Source organism: Cryptotermes secundus, unplaced genomic scaffold, assembly GCF_002891405.2.
Source record: "Cryptotermes secundus unplaced genomic scaffold, Csec_1.0 scaffold2444, whole genome shotgun sequence".
NCBI classification, from domain to species: Eukaryota; Metazoa; Arthropoda; class Insecta; order Blattodea; family Kalotermitidae; genus Cryptotermes; species Cryptotermes secundus.
The window spans coordinates 551,580-574,422 of record NW_019723340.1 but is presented as its reverse complement, the minus strand read 5'-3'; the positions used below and the strand labels follow the sequence as shown (position 1 = coordinate 574,422).

Here is a 22,843-nt window from a genome sequence, read left to right as displayed (position 1 = left end):
AACATAATCTCCATGTACATTGAGGCACTTGTCCCATCGTTTCACAAGCCCCTGAAAACCAGCAGCATAAAATTCTTTGGGCTGCTGTCGAAACCAGGCATGTTCACACGGCATGGCCTACCTTATAATGCATGACAGGTTGCATGTTTCCGTTGAATGGCCTTATGAAGTTTCCTGAGGATGTTACAGTAGGAGTTGGCATTTACGGTTTGTCCTTGTGGCTGGAATGCGGTGAGCAATATGCCTTCATGATCCCAGAAGACTGAGCACCACTTTCCTGGAGGATGGTGTCACCTTAAATTTTTTTTGGCAGGTGACGCAGGATGGTTCCACTGCAATGATGCAAGCTTTGTCTTGGGCTGGTAATGGTGAACCCAAGACTCATCACCTGTGACAGTTCGGGCTAGCATGTTGTGTCCTTCATTGTGGTGGCGATTTTGATGCTGTAATGCCAGACCCATTCTTTGCATTTTGTGTTGTGGGGTCATCATGCGCTACACCCATCATGCACAGACTTTGTGAAAACGTAACCTGTCCTGCATTATGAGGTAGTCCATGCCATGTGAACACGCTTGGTTCCAACAGTAGCCCAAAGAATTTTATGCTGCTGGTTTTCAGAGGCTTGTGAATTGATGGGACAAGTGTCTCAGTGTACTGGGAGATTATGTTGAGAAATAAAAGCATTTTTCAAATCAGTACTCTTATTTGTTTAAGTTCTGTATCCATTTGTAACTTACATATTGACTTACCCTCGTATGTTTGTAAATTTCATTGGCATAATGTGGATTCCCTTTTCCCAGCAAACCATGCATATTAAAGTTGTACAGAAAGTGGCGTGATACTAGGTCAGTTGCTGTTAGGAGGAGACATTAGCCAAAGCATGTTCTTGCACCAGAATCTCCCCAAAGACATTCAAATAAAACTTGAATTCACCTTCCTCCCACAAAAAGGATTGTTCCAAGAAACTGTTATTTAAGAAGTGTCTGTTCTTAGAGTTTTGAAAATCCAAAGTTATGTTCGTACTGAGGGTGTACCATCTTCAAACTTCAGATCCAATTTTGATACGTCACTTTTGTAATTTTACCTTTACCTTGATCCTCAGTTAAATTTTATGTTGGAGGAAGCCTGGTTTCATCTCAGTTGTTATGTAACTCAGAGAACTCACACCATTGGGATGCTGAAAATACACATGTTGTCTATTATTTCCTATTTCACAACCAGAGAGCTGCTGTATGGTGTTCTTTAAATGCTAGAATTGTATGCCCCATATTTTTTCATCACTCCATTCATTCAGAAAGTTTTATATATATATTGTTGCGTGTTTGTCCACTGACACGACAAATAACTCCACGCCGGTCTTGGATCTAGCGAATTTATTGCACACTTTTATCCACACTTAATAACTCACAACTTCAGTATCCCAATTACTTCTCATGCTGTAGTCACTTCCAGGCTTCAACTATCTTGATTCCATTCACTCGATACAACTTAACGACTCGTAACTGCTAGACTTCAACTGACTGCCTTAGGCATTCCAGTTACTTGCATAAACCCTCAGTCAGCAGAAAATGCACCTCGCTTCACTGTTGCGTAATTACCGTGTTTACAGAGGTGTTACTGGGCAACGCTGCTGAGAGATGTTTACTGCAATGCTGCATAGCAACCAGCGCGCTTTGGCTCGGCACGGCACAGACAAACACAGCTTTCCTTACTGTTGCGCAACCTCATTCCATATCCTGTAGCCCAACAGCGGTTTGACACTTCACACTGCTCCGTTCTTAAGGCTGTTTGTCCTTATTAGCCTAACAGTGCATCACTGGTCCTTCCCTTCTGAGGTTATACTTGCAGTGTCTTCTTTTTATCTGGTTCAGTGTTTCTTTTCTTCCTCTTGTCCATTCTCCAACCGCTATATCTGTCCCCTTCTTTAATACCAGCTTGTCTTGATCGGTTTTCTACTAACTTTCCAGGAGATCCACTTGTATCACAATCATCCAAAGGATTTCTTCCTTTCTCTCTCTCTCTCTCTCTCTCCCTCCCTCCCCCTCCCTCCAGTGGGAGCCATAACTCCGGGAGTGGCCGGTGCTCCCAATTATTTGGCTACTCTTGCTCTAATGCTGTTTCTTTTTCCGCTTCAGAGGAGGTTGACCCTTCCACAAGGTCCATTTCCTCATTTTTGGTAACATGCTGGAAATTCCTAATGCTCACTTCACGATTTCCAGCCCGATGGCCTTCCTGTAGCTCCCGTTCGTTGTCCTCTCGCTTCCAAGCCATAGCTGGTCCTCGAAATCTTGATTCTTGGTCAGATTGGTGCCTTCCTGGTGCATCAGTTGTCTCCTTCCATGCGTCCATCCTTGCTGGGTTCCTCTTGTAAATTTATTCCTGGTCTGATCCTTCCACTGTCCCTGTTTGACCGATGGTCTTTCATGACTGCGCCCATGAAGCTCTCATCCCTTGCACTGTGCCACTATTGCACAGTGGGTCATTTTCCTGCCGGCTGTGGCCAATTCCTTCCACGGTTCACAATTTCTCGGTGTCTGAATTTTCCTGCAGGCGGCAGCCAAATTCCTCCAGGATCCACACTCTACTCGGGTCAGTTCCTTTGGCTCTTCGCGTAGCCCTGCGGCTTGCTTCTGGCCCCTATGCCACTTCTTCTGTCCTTTGACCGGTTTCACTATAGCATCTTCCTTGGGGACTTCTTGTTGTTGTGCTGTCTCAGGTTTCCTGTCCACTGAGGTCGACTTTTCTTCCTGTAGACGTGCCTCCATCATTTCTTGGCAGGCCATTATCTCTTTTCAGGGTATCGTCATTTCTTTTTCAGGTTCTCCGACCGCCATCAGTGTGGTGTCTTTTATGGGACCTCTTCATTTTGTTTCACCTCAGGTTTCTTGTCTACTGAGTTTGGCTTTTCTTCCTGTAGACGTGCATCCGTCATTTCTTGGCAAACGTCTGGTTTGGGTTTGGTTTGAGTCACCATCTCACTGTGTCTGGCGTCCATCTCTTCTAGCCAGGCTTCTCTATTGGTGTCCATTTTTGCCGGGTGGGCATCCAGTTTTGCTTTAAATTTTGCTAGCATTTCGATTATTTGTTGCATATCTTGCTTCCTTTTCTTTTTTTTTTGCAGGATAATGCTCAATCCACTCGTAAATTCAATAATTTGTTCTGAACATGTGTCGTGTTTAAGTTCGTATCCCACTTCTGACACCATTTATTGCGTGTTTGTTTACTGACATGACAAATAACTCCACGCTGGTCTTGGATGTAGTGAATTTATTGCACTCTTTTATCCACACTTACATAACTCACAACTTCAGTATCCTAGTTACTTCTCCTACTTTAGTCACTTCCAGGCTTCAACTGTCTTGATTCCATTCACTTGATACAACTTAGAAACTCATAACTGCTAGACTTCAACTGACTGCCTTAGTCAAAGTCAAAGTGCGGAAAATGCACCTCGCTTCACTGTTACGTAATCGCCATGTTTACAGAGGCATTGCTGGCCAACAATGCGTAACAACCAGAGCACTTTGGCTTGGCACAGCACAGACGAACACCACTTTCCTTACAGTTGCGTAACCTCATTCCATATCCCGTAGCCCAACAGCGGTTTGACATGTCACAATATATATATATACCACCGTCCAAAAAGTATCCGACTTTATTTTGTGCTGCTGTAAGTAATGGCCAAAGAGGTGGGGAAACTGATCATAGTGGTAGAAGGGACTTGCATGTTCATGTGTGGTATTTTTGCTGACTCGCAACACTGCTGGATGCGTCTGTGGCTGCCAGATAGTGAAGTGGAGTAACACATGTCCATCGCATTCTCATTTCACTCAAATCACAGAACACTTGGAGAAGTGATACTGCATCAAGTTTTGTCAGAATCTTGTGGATACCCAAGTGGAAACAATCTGAAAAATTCAGCAGGCTTTCAGCGATGATGCAGTGGGGATCACTGAAATTAATGAGTGGTTCATCCGCTTTAAAGATGGCCGTATGTCGGCAGACAGTGACCAGTGTTCCGGGAGACCATCAATGAGCTGAAATGCTGATGTCATTGAAAAAGTGCAGACACTGATCATGGAGGACTGTCTTTTGACCATCAGGAAGTTGCTGATGAGGTTTGGATCAGCAGAGGTTCTGCAAACACAATTTTAACTGAGGATTTTGGCATGCAAAGAGTGGCGGCAAAATTCGTGCCCAAACTGCTTTCACCAGAGCAGCAACAACTCTGCCTTGAGGCCGTGCAGGACATGCTGGAGTGTGCCAACAGGGATCCTGAGTTCCTGAGACTGTGGTCACTGGTGACAAGTCGTGGGTGTACAGATATGACCTGGAAACCAAGGTCCAGGCGTCACAATGGAAGCATCTGACATCCCCGAGGCACAAAAAAGCACGACAGGTTCGGAGCAATGTGTAGGTGATACTGACTGTTTTTTCGATTACCGGTGTGTTGTGCATCATGAGTACGCACCACTAGGCCAGACTGTCAATAAGGAGTACTACTAAGAAGTTGTCCGCCATCTTTGTGATGCACTTCAGCACAAGAGACTGGAGTTGTGGGACGCGTGCAACTGGCAGCTGCATCATGACAGTGCCCCAGCTCATTCATCACACCTGATCCAGGGTATCCTGGCCAAGCACAGCATTCCGCAGGTTTGCCAGGCTCCCTGCTCTCCTGACATGGCTGCTTGTGATTTCTGGCTTTTCCACTAAAAGGCTCCCGTTTTGGCAGCTGCGAGGACATCATACAGAACGCGATTGCACAGCTGCATGCTATTCCAAAAGAAGCTTTCCTGAATTGATTCCAGCATTGAAAGGACCACTAGGCTAAGTGTGTGGAGTCACAAGGGGCCTGCTTTGAAGGGGATTAGGTATTGTAACCACCCAGATACAGAAATTTGTTTTCCAGGCCAAGGTCGGATACTTCTTGGACAGAGTAGTATATGTATATATATAGGGACCTCTTTTTGGAAGAATGGACTGTAGAAGAAAAGATGCAGAAAATTCATTGCAGGTGCTACAGCTCATTTTTGATGAATGAGGGATGAGTAGAGTACTGTGATCATCACTTCTACGGAATGAGGGATGAGTAGAGGACTGTGGTCATCACTTCTACGGAATGAGGGATGAGTAGAGTACTGTGGTCATCACTTCTACGGAATGAGGGATGAGTAGAGTACTGTGATCATCACTTCTATGGAATGACGGATGAGTAGAGTACTGTGATCATCACTTATACGGAATGAGGGATGAGTAGAGTACTGTGATCATCTCTTCTACGGAATGAGGGATGAGTAGAGGACTGTGGTCATCACTTCTACGGAATGAGGGATGAGTAGAGGACTGTGGTCATCACTTCTACGGAATGAGGGATGAGTAGAGTACTGTGGTCATCACTTCTACGGAATGAGGGATGAGTAGAGGACTGTGGTCATCACTTCTACAGAATGAGGGATGAGTAGAGGACTGTGGTCATCACTTCTACGGAATAAGGGATGAGTAGAGGACTGTGGTCATCACTTCTACGAATGTGAATGAGTGTGATTTTTGTCTCTGGGGAAACTTGAAACAAAGTTTATAGAAACAATCCACAGTCTTTGGAAGCTACAGAATGATATACAAAATGTTGTTCTAGAAATGATGGAGGGTAAACTCCAGTATATGTCACAGAATTTATGCCACTGTGAAATGTGTGTCAGTATTGATGGTTGCCAATTTTGACAGCAATTAAGAGTATAAGGTAAGTAAGGTTTTACCCAAAACTTTTTTCATGCATGGATGGAATTTTCAAGTAGGTCATCTGGTGCAGTTGATTTTTGTATCAGAGAAAAACCAGACACTGTTTGGCTTCTGGCTGTACAAACATGCGGTAGTAAGGCTGTGAACTAAGGAATTAACCTCTCTGTATTTGATGATGATAATAGGCCCTAAATGGCATCAAAATTCCTGTCCCATATACTGTATAGTGATGAAAGATGACCTGACCTCAGTAGCAATAATATCTTAAGAACAGGATATTATACTACAATACAACAAATTGCACTTACTGATACACTGCGGTGCATCAGTAACATACTGATTTTACCTTTATTGGCTTATGCGTTAATAGCCTGCAGTGACTGTGTAGTTGGACATACCATGTTGCTTTTCTGTGTGTGTTTCTTAATTGGACTTCTATTCTTGAATATCCATTGCATTGATACAATGATAACATTTTAGCTTGTTATTGTCTACAAAGTTCCATCTGCTGGATGTAGAGAGTAAAACTTCACACGTGCTTGTAGTATGAAGTATTTATAATCAAATTAATTTTATTATTAAAACTAAATTGTGTCTTATGCAGTTCAGGCGGCCCATACACATATGAGTCTGGCTCATAGTTGGATGAGGCATTACGCTACAAGCCAGAAGGTCGTGGGTTTGAGTCCTGATGAGGTTGATCTTTTCAATTTACCTAATACTTCATCTGCACTATGGCCGTGGGGTCGGCTGAGCCTCTAACAGAAATGAATACTAGGAATTCTCCTAGGTGTGACGGGTGGCCGGAGAATAAGGCCACAAGCCTCACCACCTTCTGTGAACCAATAGTCTAGAAAATGTGGGAACCTCGACAGCTCAACCTTATGGGCCACCAAGGCCTGTTACAGGATAGCTTTACCTTTATGTGCATTCATAATTTATTACATTAGAAATGATTATATAGTATTTTGCTTCTTTCATAACTCTGGGTAAAAAGAGAAGATAAAGTTGTCCCAGTGCTTAAAGGATTAAGCATTATGCCATGAAAGCATACAGGGGAGTGGATGTATAGATCCACATTTTCTTGACCTTGGCACTAGCTGGAGGTGAGTGGTCAGCTGCACGCTCCAGCCGCTTTACCCCCGGGGAAAGAGCCCCCAGTACCCATTTGATAGGAGGTTGGGTGAACCCCAGAACTGGTGTGGACAACTTGGAGAAGAGAAAACTCTGACCCCTCCGTCAGTCAGCCTGTAGCCAGTCACTATACCGACCGTGCTATAGCTATGAAATGTCTTGAATATTGTATGTGGTCTGACAATAAAGTTTGCGAACTCATCACGGTAAAAGTGCTATATACCTCATTGCTGAATATCATTGTGGTTGCCTTCAAAGAACTCCCCTTGGGAAAATATGTGTCGAAACCAGTGCCTAGTCCACCCTCCAAAACAGTTCTGGAACTGGTTTTGTGGAATGGCCTTCAGAGCTGCCATCATATTACTCCTGTTGTCATTAAAATGCTTTCCTTTCAACATTTCCTTTATGTTCGGGAACAGAAAAAAAGTAAGTGTGGGCTAGATCCAGTGAATAGGGACGGTGTTCGGCACAGTTATTTGTTGACTACCTAAAATCTCCCACACAGACATTGCTATGTCAGCAGGTCCTTTGGAACCGTTTTTGCACACACCTTCCTCATGTCAGGATCTTCAGTTAAGATTTTCCTGTTTCTCTGTTGGTGTTCGCTTGCTCAGCTATTCTCCTGACAGCAGCTGACTATTTTCACATGCAGTGTGACAAAATTGTGCCATGTTTTCTTCAGTGCTGCTTGTTGCTGGCCATCCTGATCTCTCTTCATAGTGACACTTTCTCTTCCCTCAGAAAAACGTATCACCCACTTCTAAACTGCTGTTTTCTTCGTACCATTATCCCCGTGAACTTGCTCTACCATATGTTATGATTTCGCTTCCACTCTTGCCAAGTTTAACAAGGATCTCCAACGTTCTCACAATGGCACACTAAAACACGCTCAGACAATAATAGATGCCACTCAGAGACTGCTATAGATGAGCAACAACACAGCTATGAAACGCTGATATGCCAACATCATCAAACCATGATGAGGTTTCTTTCCACTGCTGCCACAACAAACACTTGGTGGCGAGTTCACGAACTTTATTGTCAGACTACGTATGTGCTGCAGTTTGAAGTGAATAACACATTACAATAATTTTTTTAATTGTATTTGTTGTGTGTAATGTTACATTTAGCAACCCATCTAATGCATTTTTAAAGCAAAAAAGGTATATAACTAAAAGGAAATATGATGTGTCTTATAGTTGAGAAATGAGGAGAGATAACGGTGTCAGTGTTTTTTAAATGTTTCTGAACTTTTCATCCCCCCACCAATGTATGATTACTATAAAAATACATTCCATCTTTGAGAGTTTTCCACCAAAGAATTTCTGAATGCATAACACTCGCAGTGACGGTCATAGTGATCCTCTTTTTTTATTATGGGCATGCAGTTGGAGTGACTTACTCATTGGCAGTTGTCTGTGGTGACCAAAAAAGTTGAGGAGGCCCAATCTCATTCTTTATTCAAAGTGGTTGTAATTTATTACTGAAGTTCTACACCGCCATAATAATGTTGCTTCCATTTTGTGTACATCTTTCTTTCTTGAGATGCTAAATAAGCCACTCAACTTATACATTCTTTCTTGTTTAGAATCATCCTACCATTTTGTGCTCTATTAGCACTGCAGTTGAGAAAACATCATTATACAAATTAAGGACCAGTGAAATGGGAGTGGGGGATTGGACAACAAATATGTGTTAAATGTCTTGTTATCATGGTGTCTGAAATGTGTCATTTTACAGCTGAAGTGATAAGTAGTTTGGTAACCATGCACTGCAGCAAGTTTTGTCATGATTGAACAAGATACAGACTGTGCTGTTGTGTTAGTAACAACAGAATGCAAGTTTTTTAGATGCCTGTGACATGCATAATAAGGACATGTGCAGGATGTGAAAAATCAAACAGTAATAATGTATATGTAGAAAAGAATTGTCTTGACACATTTTATGTTCAGTATGGTCTGGAATGAGGAAATGCTGTATCACCTTTGCTTTTCAGCTTTACTTTTGAATACACAGTAAGGAAGGTCGAAGAATACCAGATAGGATTAAAATTGAATGGATGCATCAGCTTCTGGTCTTTGCTGATGGTGTTACCTTATTGAAGGCGACTGAAATAACATAGAGAAAAACATAGGAGCTGTAATAGATACTAATATGGAGGTTTTGGTGTAAACACAAGAAAACCCAAGTGTATGTTGATGTCATGTCACCAAACTTTAGGGCAAAATAATAAAGATAGCTAAACAGTCCCCACAACCCATTGTATAGGAGGCTGGGTGAGCCCCAGAGTTGGCCTAGACATTATGTTGGAAAGAAAATTTTGCCCCTACCAGCTATTGAATTCTGATTCCAAGGTTGTCCAGCCCATATCCTAGTTGCCATACTGACTGTGCTGTACCAGCTTTTTGATGCTCCATAATATTAACAAGTTCTGTTTTGTGGATCTAGTGAAGCCTCAGAACTGAACTGACTGGGATGACATCGTGGCATTTCAAGGACACAAGCAGGTGCCTTGCAATCTTTGCTGATAAAAATTATGAAGAGTTGTGTATATATGATTTAAGGAGGCCTAAGAAGGAAAGTCAGCTTCATTTTTATGTAAGGGAAATGAGAATAGCTATTAAATGATGACTTTGTTTGTAGTAAATAAGAGAGAATAGCTGTTTAGAAGATCTCATTAATAGGGATTTAGTATTTAATTCTTTGGAGACAGCGGTGTGATACTCAGATTGTGAATCACACAAAAATAGAAAAGCAGCTTTTTGAGCACTCAAAATTTATTTTCAACCAATTTCCTATATATATCACATCATTTTGTGTTACACAGTTTTAACATTAAGGAAAAGTAAGGCAGAAAGCCCTCTAGTCATTTTGTGTTGTGCAGTAATGAAATTCAGGATTTGAGGTTCACACAGTGGTGTTCATGAATTATTCTGTTTTCTGGGATATAACACTGTGTTGTCTGTTGAAAATTGCCCTGGATTTGGAGGAATGTGCCACTTCCATCTTCAAGGCCGAAGAGGGATCAAAGCAGGAAGCAGGCATGGAGCAGAAAGGAAATAGGGCTACTTCAGAACATCAATTGATTTTCAACGGCCTGTAATGTCGTTATATTCCAGAAGATAAGAACTCTTACTGTCACACAGATGGGTTTTGGACTGAAGAGTCAAGAAGTGATGGAAGGGACAAAAAAAATTACACATTGAGTTCAGTATTTCATACTCTTATCTAAGTGGATGGAAGATTTGGATACCGTCAATGTACATTTCAACATAATGGAACAGCTACTGATCACATATTGTGCATTTAAGGTATTAGAGAAGAACAGAAGTGCAATATGACTTTAGCAATTTATATATTTCAAGGAAGTCTATGATTTGGTTAGGAAATATTGTACAGTATTCCCCAATATTCCCATTCTATATGGTATACACATGAAATTAGGCCAATGAATTTGTGTTTAAATGGTACCCATAGTAAAATCCATGTATATGAAAATTTGATACATTTTCTATTCAGGACGCTGTGAAATAAGGATATGCTTTATTGTCATTGTTTTTCAACTTTGGTTTAGAATAGAGGGTTAGGAAGGTCCAGGAAAAGCTGATGAGATTGAAATTGACTGGGACCCTTTTGGTCAGTTCTGATGATGATAATATAGCAGGGAGAAATCGTAAATACCATAAAGGAATAGATGGAGTTCTAATTAGACATAGTAAGTTGGCTGGCATAGAGGGAAATGCAGAGTAATACGCCTGTATGTTGTTTTATCACCAGAATGCAAGACAAAACCATGGGCTTTAATTTCGGTTTTCTAGAATGGAGCTGCTGTTTCCTTGAAATAGCTCCTCAGTTATCATCATGAGGCTGAGTGGACCCAGTTCCAGACCCAGTACTTCTGAGAAAAAATCTTGTAGCGCCAGGAATCGAACCCGGACCTCTGGATCTGTAGCCAGGAATGCTGACCACAGAGGTGGTCTAAACCATAACATAAAGATAGCTAATTGATTCTTTGAAAATTTGGGAAGTCCAAATAATTGGGAATGCATTAACAGATCAAAAATAGTTTTATGATGTTGCACCCTGTTTTTTTTTTAACTTGCAAAATGATCCCAGTGTATCATCACATAATTTGCTATTTCGATAAGTCACTTCTGTGAGTTGTTTCGTTCTCATAAGACCATCTTCAGATAGAATTTATTTACATAAGTCTTCCAAAAAATACTCTATGCAGAGTATAATTTTATAAAGGCCATATTTATTTATGTTTTCGAAGATTCCTGTCTTGTGACTGTAAAATGAAACTATAAAGGAAACACTTGGAGATACTGTCAGGATGGTTCGTGTGAAACTACCTACTACATATTGTCTGTGAAGAACTCTGCACGAAAATATCATACATGAACAGTTTCTGTTCTCCAATATATTTATTGTTTGAACAACACATTTAGCAGCAGTGCAGACTGTGTTTGCCCTATCTTAAATACAACTAATCATGTTAAATGTCATCATCATTAAAATAAGTCTGCAGATGTTGAGTGACGAAACTAGTGGCTCTTAGAATATAACCAGCAGGTTATATTCTAAGATCCATAAGCTAATTAAGTCTATTTCAAATAAGGAAAAATGCCTGATCAGCGGACGGAGTTATTGTACCAGTTCACAAGAAGGGTGATAAAACTGACTAGTAATTATCATGGGATATCACTGCTGTCAACTTCATACAAAATTTCCCATATTCATCTCTCAAGGTTGAGTTCATATGTGGATGAAATTATTGGGTATCATTAGTGTGGGTTTTCACGTAACAAATCAACTACTGATCAGATCTATTGCATTCATCACATACTGGAGAAAAAATGGGAGTACAGAAGCTATTCACACTCTTCAAGAAAGCCTATAATTAGGTAGGAGTGAGGTATTGTACAATATTCTGATAGAATTTGGGGTACCCATGAACTGGTTAGGCTGATTAAAATGTGTTTAAACAAAATGTAAAACATTTGTCTGATAATTTTCCTAGCCAGAATGGTCTAAAACAAGGAGATGCTTTGCCACCACTGCTTTTCAACTTTTCTTTAGAATACGCCATTAGAAAGGTTGGACTGAAGTTGGATACATCAGCTGCTGGTCTGTGCTGATGATGTGAATGTACTGGGTGATAATATAGTTCTATGCTACAAGTCGGAAGGTCGCAGGTTCAAATACCAATGAGGTCATTGGAACCTTGCTTAACGAGCACCTCTCATGACGAGTAATTCGCATAACGAGCAAAACAAATTATAAGCAAAAAAATGACTCTTAACGAGCGACGTTTCGCATAACGAGTGACTAGAGGGGAAGGCCCGGATTGTGCTCTTTCTACATCAGTCTGTGTTTAGCACTCGTTCCGCTAGCATCTTAGTGTCACTTGTGATCACACATTTTTCCAAACGTGTGTTCAGACATATTATTTGTGATTTTCTTTTGTGCAAAGTTTAATAACCCTTGCAAAAATGTCCCCGAAGAAAAAGCCGCAAAAAGACTGTCATAGGAGAATAAAAATAACCGTAGAAATGAAACGTAAAATCATTGAAAAGCGAGAACGAGGTGTAAGCGTGGCTGATCCAGCACGCACATACAGTCGGTCTACATCAACGATTTGCACTGTCCTCAAGAAGGACAAGATTAAGGAGATAGATGCTTCAAAGGGAGTGACAAGAATATCTACGCAACGGTTACGTATTCTCGACGATGTTGAAAGGTTGCTCCTCATATGGATAAGCGAAAAGCAATTTCAAGGCGACACTATTAACGAGAACATCATTTGTGACAAGGCGAAAGTGATTTTCACCAACCTCGTTAAGAAGACGCCAGGATCATCAACGGCCGAAGAAGCAGCATTCAAGGGAAACCGTGGGTGGTTCGAGAAGTTTAAGAGAAGAACCGGCATCCAAATTTTCACCAAATTTTGAAGCGTCGGCAGAAACAAATGTCTCTAGACAGCTTTCTAGTAAAAAAGAATTAGATATGTATCATAAATAATAAACTAATTATTTCGATTTTTTTTTTCTGCAAATCGAATTCGCATTCCAGGTTGGTTCATTCCGCATAGAAGAAAAGATGAAGATTATTCACGCTTCTTAACAATGTATATACAATTTTCTTTGAATAAACATCATCATCAGTAATCTGTCAGACGACAGGTCCACAGTCTCTTCCAAAACTGTTCCTCCACTTAATGCGATCNCACATTTCGAAACTTTCCAGATGTTTCTGATCTACTGCCCTAAGTGTCCATGTTTCAGCCCCATACAGAGCTATGCTCCAAATGTAGCATTTCACTAGTTTCTTCCTCAAATTTAAGTCCAATTTGCTGGTAAAAAGATTCTTCTTCTTGCTAAATGCAGCTTTTGCCATGGCAGTCCTGGATTTAATTTCACTAGTACAATAAACGTTATACATAAATTTTTTTGAGCATTTTTTTCGTCATGGAACGCATTATCGTATTTTACATTAATTTATATGGGAAAAATTGTTTCGCTTAACGAGTGTTTCGCATTACGAATAAGATTCCGGAACAAATTACCGTATTTACGCATGTATAGGCCGCGTGCGTGTATAGGCCGCAGCACAATTTTCAGACAGAAATTATAGAAAAAATAATTTTCTTGGAATATTATTTCAGGAGTATTACTAATTACTGTATCACTAATTATGAATATAATTTTTTTTAAATGAAGTGTGATTTCGAATATAAGCCGCACCTCAGTTTTCCTCTTGAATTTTTGGCAAAAAATGTGCGGCCTATACATGCTTAAATACGGTATGCTCGTTAAGCTAGGTTTCACTGTATTTGGCTTGGAAGAGGGCTGAAGTGACAGAAGGTTGGAGAAAACTACATGTTTAGGAGCTTCATAACTTGTACTCTTCTCCAAGTGTAATTAGAATGATTAAGTAAAGGAGGATGAGATGGGCAGGGCATGTAGCATGAATGGGTGAGAAGAGGAATGCATATAGGATATTGTTGGGAAAGCCAGAAAAAAAAAGAGACCACTAGGAAGACCAAGGCGTAGGTGAGTGGACAGTATTAAAATGGACCTTAGATAGGATGGGATGGTATGGACTGGATAGATCTGACTCAGGATAGAGACCAGTGGAGGGCTGTTATGAACGCTGTAATAAACCTTTGGGTTCCATAAAATGCTGGAAAGTTCTCGAGAAGCTGCACAATTGGCCGCTTCTGAAGAAGCGCTCAGTTCCATGAGTGAGTGAATGACTAAAAGAAACATTGCCAGGACTCAACTAGACCATTGTTAGCATTAAGTTATATCTTTATTTTTAAAATGAGGCAGTTTTCTTTGTGCTTTATTACTTAAGCAGTAAGCCATGAAGAATGTAGAATGGAGATGTAGCTCCACCATTCTTGACATGAACACAAGTTGGAGTTGAGTAGTCAGCTTCACGCCCCCGTCGCTTTACCGTCGGGAAGAAAACCCCAAGTACCAATCGTATAGGTGGCCGGGTGGGCCCCAGAGCCGGTTTGGACGCTGTGGAGTACAGAAGATTCGCTTGCCCCTGCCTGGAATCGAACCCCGGCCGTCCATCCCGTAACCCGTTGCAGTACCGATCAAGCTCTCCAGGCCTCATATATCTTGATTATGAAGATGAACATTACTTTAGAAACGTACTGTAGTTGTAAATGGTATTCATCAACATGACGTTTTATCCGAGATACGATTTTTTTCAGTCGATTATACTGAATTCAGTATTTAGAATTTAAATAATAGAATTATATATAGTGCAAACGATTCACTTTGTATCTGAGGCGATACATTATATTTCGTGACCTTAATCTAACTAGATTAAAAGTAGATGCTTATGGCTATCCACAACACAGGCAGGGACAGAATCGAAAAGGATGAAGTAATGGCTGAAGTAGGTACATCGCCATGGTTAGGTGACGCTCATTTGGAGTTACTTACCTTAGTCTCCATTGCTGATAGGAAGCTGTGTATTATTACCGGACTCCCCTAACCGCCATCCTTTCTGAACATTGGATATCGCCCGGTGTAGCGAAGTTTTCGGCACGCTGACACTTAACAGTGTTAGAAATAATAGCACTCTAACTGGTGAGATATATTTCGTACTATTCTGTACTTGTTTCAAAAGTCGGTCTTCAGAAGTAGGATATTGCATACTTGGAACGAGGAACGAACCAGTAGACGAGCGGTGTGCATCGGTAGCAGCCTTGGGTATATTTATAGCCCGAAACGAAGTCATTGAGTGAAGAGATGAAGTTTGGAGTGTCAGTTGCGAGTAATGGTGGTAGCAGGAGCGCAGCAAGACACGAAATGCTGAATGCGGAATATCTCGATTTGACTTGCAGAAGTCGTCTGAATGCCGAAATCAAGTGTGTACATTCAACTAAGCAACGGTGGGTTCTTCAGAGGTACTCAGATACCCAGAGTAATTTGTTCACAAACGGTTAATTGTGTTAGATTCATTTTTTTCGGCCGCTGAATGTTATACTAGCACCCCTGGTACATTTCCAAATAGCTAACCTAGTCCTCAGTTTCGTTTACGTATTCAAAAGGCAGTTATCGCAAAAGTGTACGAATATAACTACGATTTTATTGTATAATTTATTAAACGGTAAACGGTTTTCATGTGTCAGAAAGTTATTCGAATTCTACCGAGGTGACACTGCTTTCTAGATGTTAAATTGTACACCCTACTTTGAATTGCATTGTTCAGACATTGTGATATATTTGCCTTAGTATTCATGTAAATTATATGCACGTGTGTGCATGCGTGAGTGAGTAAGAGAGTCACGGTGGAACTCCAACCGATGTCTTGGCTGAAGCGTAGTAGCATGTGTAAAGTTCTTTGACATTTTGGATTTGTCTTTCATCGCAGCTTCCTGGTATTTTCTCATGCATCTCCAATTCAAGTGCTTGGCTTTACAGTGTCTCCTGGAGTTCATAGTATGGGCGGGACGGATGTTTCCGCGATTTAAATCACAGAACTGACAGGAATAGAAAGAGGGGTGGAAGCAGTTTGAATTCGTATTATTGAATTTTATCTTGGTATGCGTCCAAGCTGTAATTATGTCAGTTTACCATCTGTATAATTAATTATGTCTGTAAACAGGACAGTACTGTTAGAATTGGCAGTCCGACTTACGTTCTCTGCTCGTTCAAATTAAGCGAGTAGCTTTTTTTTTTGTTTTGTTTTAGGAATGATTTGACGACACATTCAGTATCGAGGCTGAAGCATTGTGTGGTAGGATGGAAAGCCAGTGATGTATTTGGAAGGATTTGGAAGGATTTGGAATGAAACCGAAGTGTGGCGCCGTCGGCATTTTTGGAGGAACTTAGGAAAATCGCAAAAAACGGGATAGGCGGTGTTCTGGCTGAGATTATAACCGAGCAGTTCATGAATACCAACATGTTCGGTAGCACTGATATTGTGTGAGTTTTTCGTGAAGGTCAACAGTCGTATAGTATGACAAGTGTTTTCTTTTATCATCTGGTCCATAACGTCTAATTGAAAGCAGTTGTGTGAAACGTTCACATATATCATTCTGCATACTTGGGAAATGTGTTTGTTGCCAGTGGCAACGCTGAACTGTGTAACAGAATTGCGCTACGCTTTCGTCCTTTCGCACTTTTTTTATTGCTAGTGGGTTGGGACTAAGTCCTTTGTACTGCGGCCACTTCTGGCCTATTGTACCAGCCCCAGATGATAGGTAAGGGCGGTTGTGGAGCAATTGGTGGAATGAAGATTGGCAGGGGAAACCGAAGTACTCGGAGAAAACCTGCCCCAGCGCCACTTTGTCCACCACAAATCCCACTTGACCGAACCCGGGCCGCCGCGGTGTGAAGCCAGCGACTAACCGCTTGAGCTATGGCGCGGCCACCTTCTGCACGTTAATTACAAACTTCGTGTTTCTTAAAATTGTCCAACATTCTTGTAGATAGTGTTTTTCAATTGTGCAAAATGAACAGAAAACTCTGTATGATACGTCAGTAGCAACATGACAGCCACCAGAAGATTAAAAGCTTTGAATAACAAACACTTAAGCTCCATCCTGTATGATACCAGCTTGTTTGTTCAGCATTGCCAACACCAACAAATTGCCCTAGCATGTGGAAGTTTCATACACTTGTCCTGAAACAAAGAAGTTATACAAATTTTAAAGTGTTGGATGATAAAAGGAACTCCCTGCAACAGAGTCCTTCGTAAGACTTTAATACTTGCATAGGTATGAGGGGTACGCCTCCTCGGCCCTTGCTCCGCGACCTACAGTGGCCTATATTTGCATAGATATTCAAGAAATTTACTCAATTTTATGGAATTCAAAGATTTATTACCTTGTTCACAAGAGTCTGACACTGAAGCACACACTAAACCAGATGAATCTTGGTCCACTTCCTCACACCATGTTTCTTGAAGATTTATGTTATTGCCACATTCCTATCAATGCCTTGGTCTCCAAAGTGGTCTATTTCCTTCCACATACTAACTGTAACTTTGTATGTGGTTTGCAACCCACCCTCATGTCCCACCCATACCATGAGACACCATCATGGCGACAGATCATATTTCACATCCACATATGAGTAGAGCAACAGGTAAAAATCATAATTTTGTATATTTTTTCTATACATTATGGAGACTAGATAAAAGTTCAGAAGGTGTATCCTCAGAAAAATAATGGCATTTGCTAGGGACCCAAATGCAACATATTGATTTTGTAAAAGCCAACATTACTGCTTAGACAGATTTTTGTGTTTTGTTTCAGCAATCAGCGGTGGTCTACCAATCAACAGTTGATTTCATTTCCAAGATAATATAGTTAGGTCAGCTATGTATAATAAAATATGTATATCGTCTTTCCATTCATTTTACTTTTAAGTGTACACAAATGTTAAGATCATGAATATGGCAGCACAATTATATTGTACTAAGTGATTGAACTCTACCATGAAACAAATGTGTTTAATTCCAAATCATAATTTTAAAGAATCATTGGTGTTACTAAATTATTTATAGATTACCTTCGAAAAAACGCACCCTTCCCTCAGTCTGGATATGATGAATTGGATTCGACACTAATTCCTCCACGCCAGGATCATTACAGGATAACACCATCGCCAGGAGGTCCTGTTGATCGGTATGGTAAGTAAATTATTTTCATTTTGGTAAATTGTGGCAGCTTTGTTTTTATGACTCAGGGACAGATTTATTAATGATCTATAAATGTTTATATCCTTAATGCATTCAGTATTTGATTCTGCTTCATTTACATTGTATGGCGAAACGTTGATTTTTCATATTCAGACGTTAGGTTTTTCTTAACTTTATGTAATTTTTCATTGGTCCTGGTGTAAAGCCCATAGGAACAACGTTAAATTTCAATTGACTTTACATTTCTTCCAAATTTACACTTTATTTTTCAAGTCCTGACAAGAGAAATATACTCAGTTTTGAGAAACGATTCTGGCTTCTGGGATATAATGCCATATAGTCTAGGATGAGACCAATTTCAAGCAGGCAGCAAGCAGAGCTGTGTATGCACCCATTTGCGCATTTCCGTATGTATTGAGAGGTTGTATGGGGACAAATATGAGGCACAACTTAAAATGACTTCTATAAAGGGTGAGAGTAGTATTCTTTGCTAATTCTCACGATTGTTTTGAAAAGTTACTTGTAATCTTCAGCATACAGAATTTATGCTCCTTGTTCATGCCAAAATTTCAGAAACAAAAATGACTGATATTGTTAAATTGCTGTGGTATAATGATGAGTGAAAAATAGTCAAATGATGATTAGTACAGTATTTTGTTTGTAGTTTCTCTGTAAAATTGTACAACGTTGAAACATGTCTAGGTGGGTTACATGTTTTGAAAGAATCTTAAAGAACGGTGTCACAGTGTTTGACAGTATACAGTTTTATTAACACTAATAATACAGATCACTTGAAAAGTACACTGGAGGTTACTACAGCTGTGGCTGTGCGGTAGAGCCCTCGTAGAAGCAGTAGTTGCTTTCGGCGGTCCTGCTTGTATGCCGACTGAGATGGCGCTTCTATAGTGGGACCTATATGCTGTCCTGCAGCCGGCGCAGGAAGTACAGTCAGAGCGGCCCCAAATTCTCAGTGGTTCATTTATTTATACATTGCAAATACTTGAAATTACAACAACAAATCATGATCATGAAATTCTAATTAGAAATCACAGGTGTTCTTTTTCACACCTTCTGCTCCAGAATGGATATTTTGTAATGGACACTCATATGCCAGGAACCTGGGTCATTTCGCTGATTATTGAGGCCTTAGTGCATTGGGAATCTCTTTGCTTAGATATCTTTAAGGTTGAATGCAGTAGTTATGGCAAGACCTTCAAAACATACTGTTATGTACTTTTGTAGAGAGTCTAGTTCCACAGTGAGTTCGTGGAGGGGGAGGGGTACAACGTTGGTATTGTAGTGCACTCTATTTGATTGTAGTCTACATGTGGAAAATGTATGTCTCCCACACATTTCCAACATACCAGGACATGACCCCAAATGTTTTTATATCATGCTGTATGGGCAAGTGTTCATAAAATTGGTGTATTAATAATAAGGAGCATGAAAGGGAAAGTAAAGTATATTGTAGCCAATTACAATTTTATACCAGAATTACAGGATGTTACTGTATTTTCTCTTTTCCATATTTTTTAACAAAAGAAAATATATATTATTTCTTTCTTTTGTATTGAAATCTGAGTGTCTTGCATATTGTCTTTTTGATGTCTGTTACAGTTACACTATATTACGTGATTGATGTACTGATGGTTGTTTATTTTGCAATTTTAATAGATCAAGTTACACATCCCTGGAGCATAGATGACTCAGGGGAACCTTCACAACTGTCACATGGTAAGTTATTTATTCTGTGGTTGTGAATTTGTGCAGACCTTTTGATTTATAAGTTTAGTTTAGTTGATTATTGGAGGTAGAAGTGCTACACCAATTTTGCATGGCATATTTACTAGTCAGTATAGTCCTGCTTCTGTTATATAGTTGAATGTTGAGAACAGTGCTTAGGTGGATACATACACAGTGTGGAAATTAAGTTCAAGAACTGAGGCTACAATGGTCTACACAACAAAGATAAAAAATATTTACTAATATCATCACTCAGTATCATCCCCACCCGCTTTTGTACAATGTTTACAATGCTCATACAATGAATGGAATGCTCGAGAAAATGCTTCTTCCTGTATAATCTCCAGTTCTCTCGACACAGTCTGTTGGATGGTTGAAACAGCCTCGAATCTTATCCCTTTCATCGCAGTTTTTAATTTAGGGGAAAGAAGGCATCCCATGCTCAGTCAGGGGAGTAAGGTGGATGGGATAACATGGGGATCCCTCATTTCGCCAAAAACTTGGAGACAACGCCTGAAGAATGTGCCAGTGCGTTGTGCAGAAGGTACCAGGAGCCACTTTCCTGAAACTCTGGCCTACTGCGATGGACTTGACCGATCAGTCTCTTAATCACATCTTCATAAAATTTACCATTTATAGTCTGTTTTCCCCGCATAAATTCATGATGAATGATATCTTTAGCATAAAAAAATGCAGTCAACATTGTTTTGACTCGCGATTTTTGCATTCTCACTTTCTGAGGTTTCGGTTTCTTTGGACTCAACCAAGTTGCACTGTGATGTCTTGTTTCTGGATCGTTCATGATACACCAACTTTCATCACCCGTTACAATCCTTTTTAAAACATTTCTATTGTCATCAATCATTCCAACAAATTCAACAGACGATGTTTTTGATCCGGCGGTAACAAATGACGAACAAAACGAGCACACACTATTCTTTTTGTAATCTGCGACTATATCTTACATACCATCTCTCCATCGATCCCGATCATTTCTTGTAACATCTGAACACTAGAGTTCGATCTTCGGCCAAACACTTTTGAATGACTTCTGTTGATTCTTCTGTTCTGGAAGTTTGATGGATGTCCTGTATGTTCATCGTCTTGTAACTACTCTCGCCCTTCTGTGAACCTTTTATGCCATTCAGACACACTTGTTCTCGATAAATATTCTTCACTGTATGCACTTTTCAACATTTGAAACGTTTCAGTAGGGTTTTTTTTTTGTAATGCTCTTCGTTCCATTTTGAAACCTTCAACACAACAAAAAAATTAACTTCACCAAAACAATTGTAATCCTCATATGCATCAACCAACAAGTTGAAACTTTCACGTCATAGAAATAAACATTCTCTCTAACTAGTCCTGGTCTTCCGCGATAGATGTTGTTAGTAGTATTGCTGTATTAGCGTCAGTTCAGGAACTTAATTGTCACATTATGTAGATAACAGTATGCCTTTGCATGCTTTATTTGCTTTGTTTCTTGATTGTAGGAGAGGACCCCAAACTAATGTATGGGTATGCTCCCCCTTCTTCATATGGCACTGTTCCGGCTGCGTATGGTAGCAATGGTGCAGACCCCCGAACATATGAAGAAAATGGTCCACCTCCAAGAGCTATCTTTGAGGATGAGGAGGAACTGCGTAAACATCTTTCGATGCATCCTTCCATTCCTTCTCCTTCAGTTGATGATGAACAAAGGGGTTGGTTTTAATTTTTGGGTCTGATTTTGGCTTTGTATTCATCATTGTTTTGCATCACAAATATTCTTATGTCTTCCCTGCCCCAGTCTTTTAATTATCAGTCTGGATACAGTTGCAGTGTTGTTAAATTGTTTAATTAACTTTCCAGTTTTTTGCCATTATGCATTCTTACGTATGTAACAAACAAGTTATTGGCTCTGATTTCATAGGGCTGACTCTAACAGTGCCAGAGTCAGTCTGGTTCATATAACTGACTAGTGCCACTGCCACCACAGTTTCCACCATTTGTTAATCATATGTGCTTTGAGTACATTATTATTCTGTGCATCAGGGAAACAAACACTGTCAAAGTGTATCTGCAAAAACACAAGATCAATGTTATGTAATATTCATTTGGTTCATTAGAACAAATGTGACACCCATCTTTCAGATACTTTTAATTTCAGCATTCTGACGTTTATTTGGTGTTAGTTAATGTGTGTTCCAGCACTTGCAAGGAGATCCACAAATTCTGAACTTATGGTATGGAATTTAAAAACAGTAATACTCATTGTCAGAACTGTATTTTTGTGGACTTCATATTAATATTAAAAATTATTATTTCTTTAAAATAAATAAGGAAATAAGTATGTGTCAGAGCACTTAAATTAAAGAAATGTTTGACAAAAAAAGAATTTGTCAGCTCATACAAAATTTTGGTTAGGAAGCCTTAAGAGAAGAGGCTACCTGAGGGACTTAACAGACTGTTAGCAACATGAATATGATGTAAATATTTTGTGAAAAGTGAGAACTGGACTGAGCTGGCTTAGAATATGGTTCAGTGTTAACTTTTTATGAAATGTTAGTGTACCTTTGGATGCATTAAAAGTAGGGAGTTTCACCACTGGCTAAATAACTATTAACCTGTAAAGGAAAGTCATGCACTGTGAAGTTATTTTAGTTTTAATTCATACTGAGCTTCATTTGCATAACTTACTGTTATATCTGGAATAACAGAACTATTTTAAGATGCCAAATAATGCAGATTTTTCTTGGAAACAGTTACTGTTATCTCTGTCAATTTAAATGACATAGAAACTGAGAGATTCGTGTGACATCTGGTAAATGTGTGAAAATCCAATTCACTGCGTAATCTCTTGAGTACTGAAATTATTACATGTTATAACAGAAACTAATTCACTCCCTGAAAATGCAGTTTTGGTTCAAGAAGGTATTATGTGTCAAGTAACACCCCTTTTCCATTGTATGCCATACTACAATATGGCAGTAGATCTATTTCGGATTATCTTTCATTAACCAGAACAATTTAGGTTTGTTCTTTTATTTGTTATTATATGTAGTATAAAAAAAGT

General features: G+C 39.8%; 1 protein-coding gene across 3 annotated transcripts in view; it reads left to right on the top strand.

The window, feature by feature from the left end:
• Positions 1 to 22,843, top strand: part of LOC111861883 (catenin delta-2) — a 113,901-nt gene that overhangs the window by 16,559 nt on the left and 74,499 nt on the right. For all 3 annotated transcript variants that reach the window (XM_023846823.2, XM_023846827.2, XM_023846828.2), the window contains exons 5-7: positions 17,911 to 18,036; positions 19,720 to 19,779; positions 21,282 to 21,491. In XM_023846823.2, coding sequence (XP_023702591.2) covers positions 17,911 to 18,036; positions 19,720 to 19,779; positions 21,282 to 21,491 — 396 coding nt within the window. The remainder of the gene's footprint in view (positions 1 to 17,910; positions 18,037 to 19,719; positions 19,780 to 21,281; positions 21,492 to 22,843) is intronic.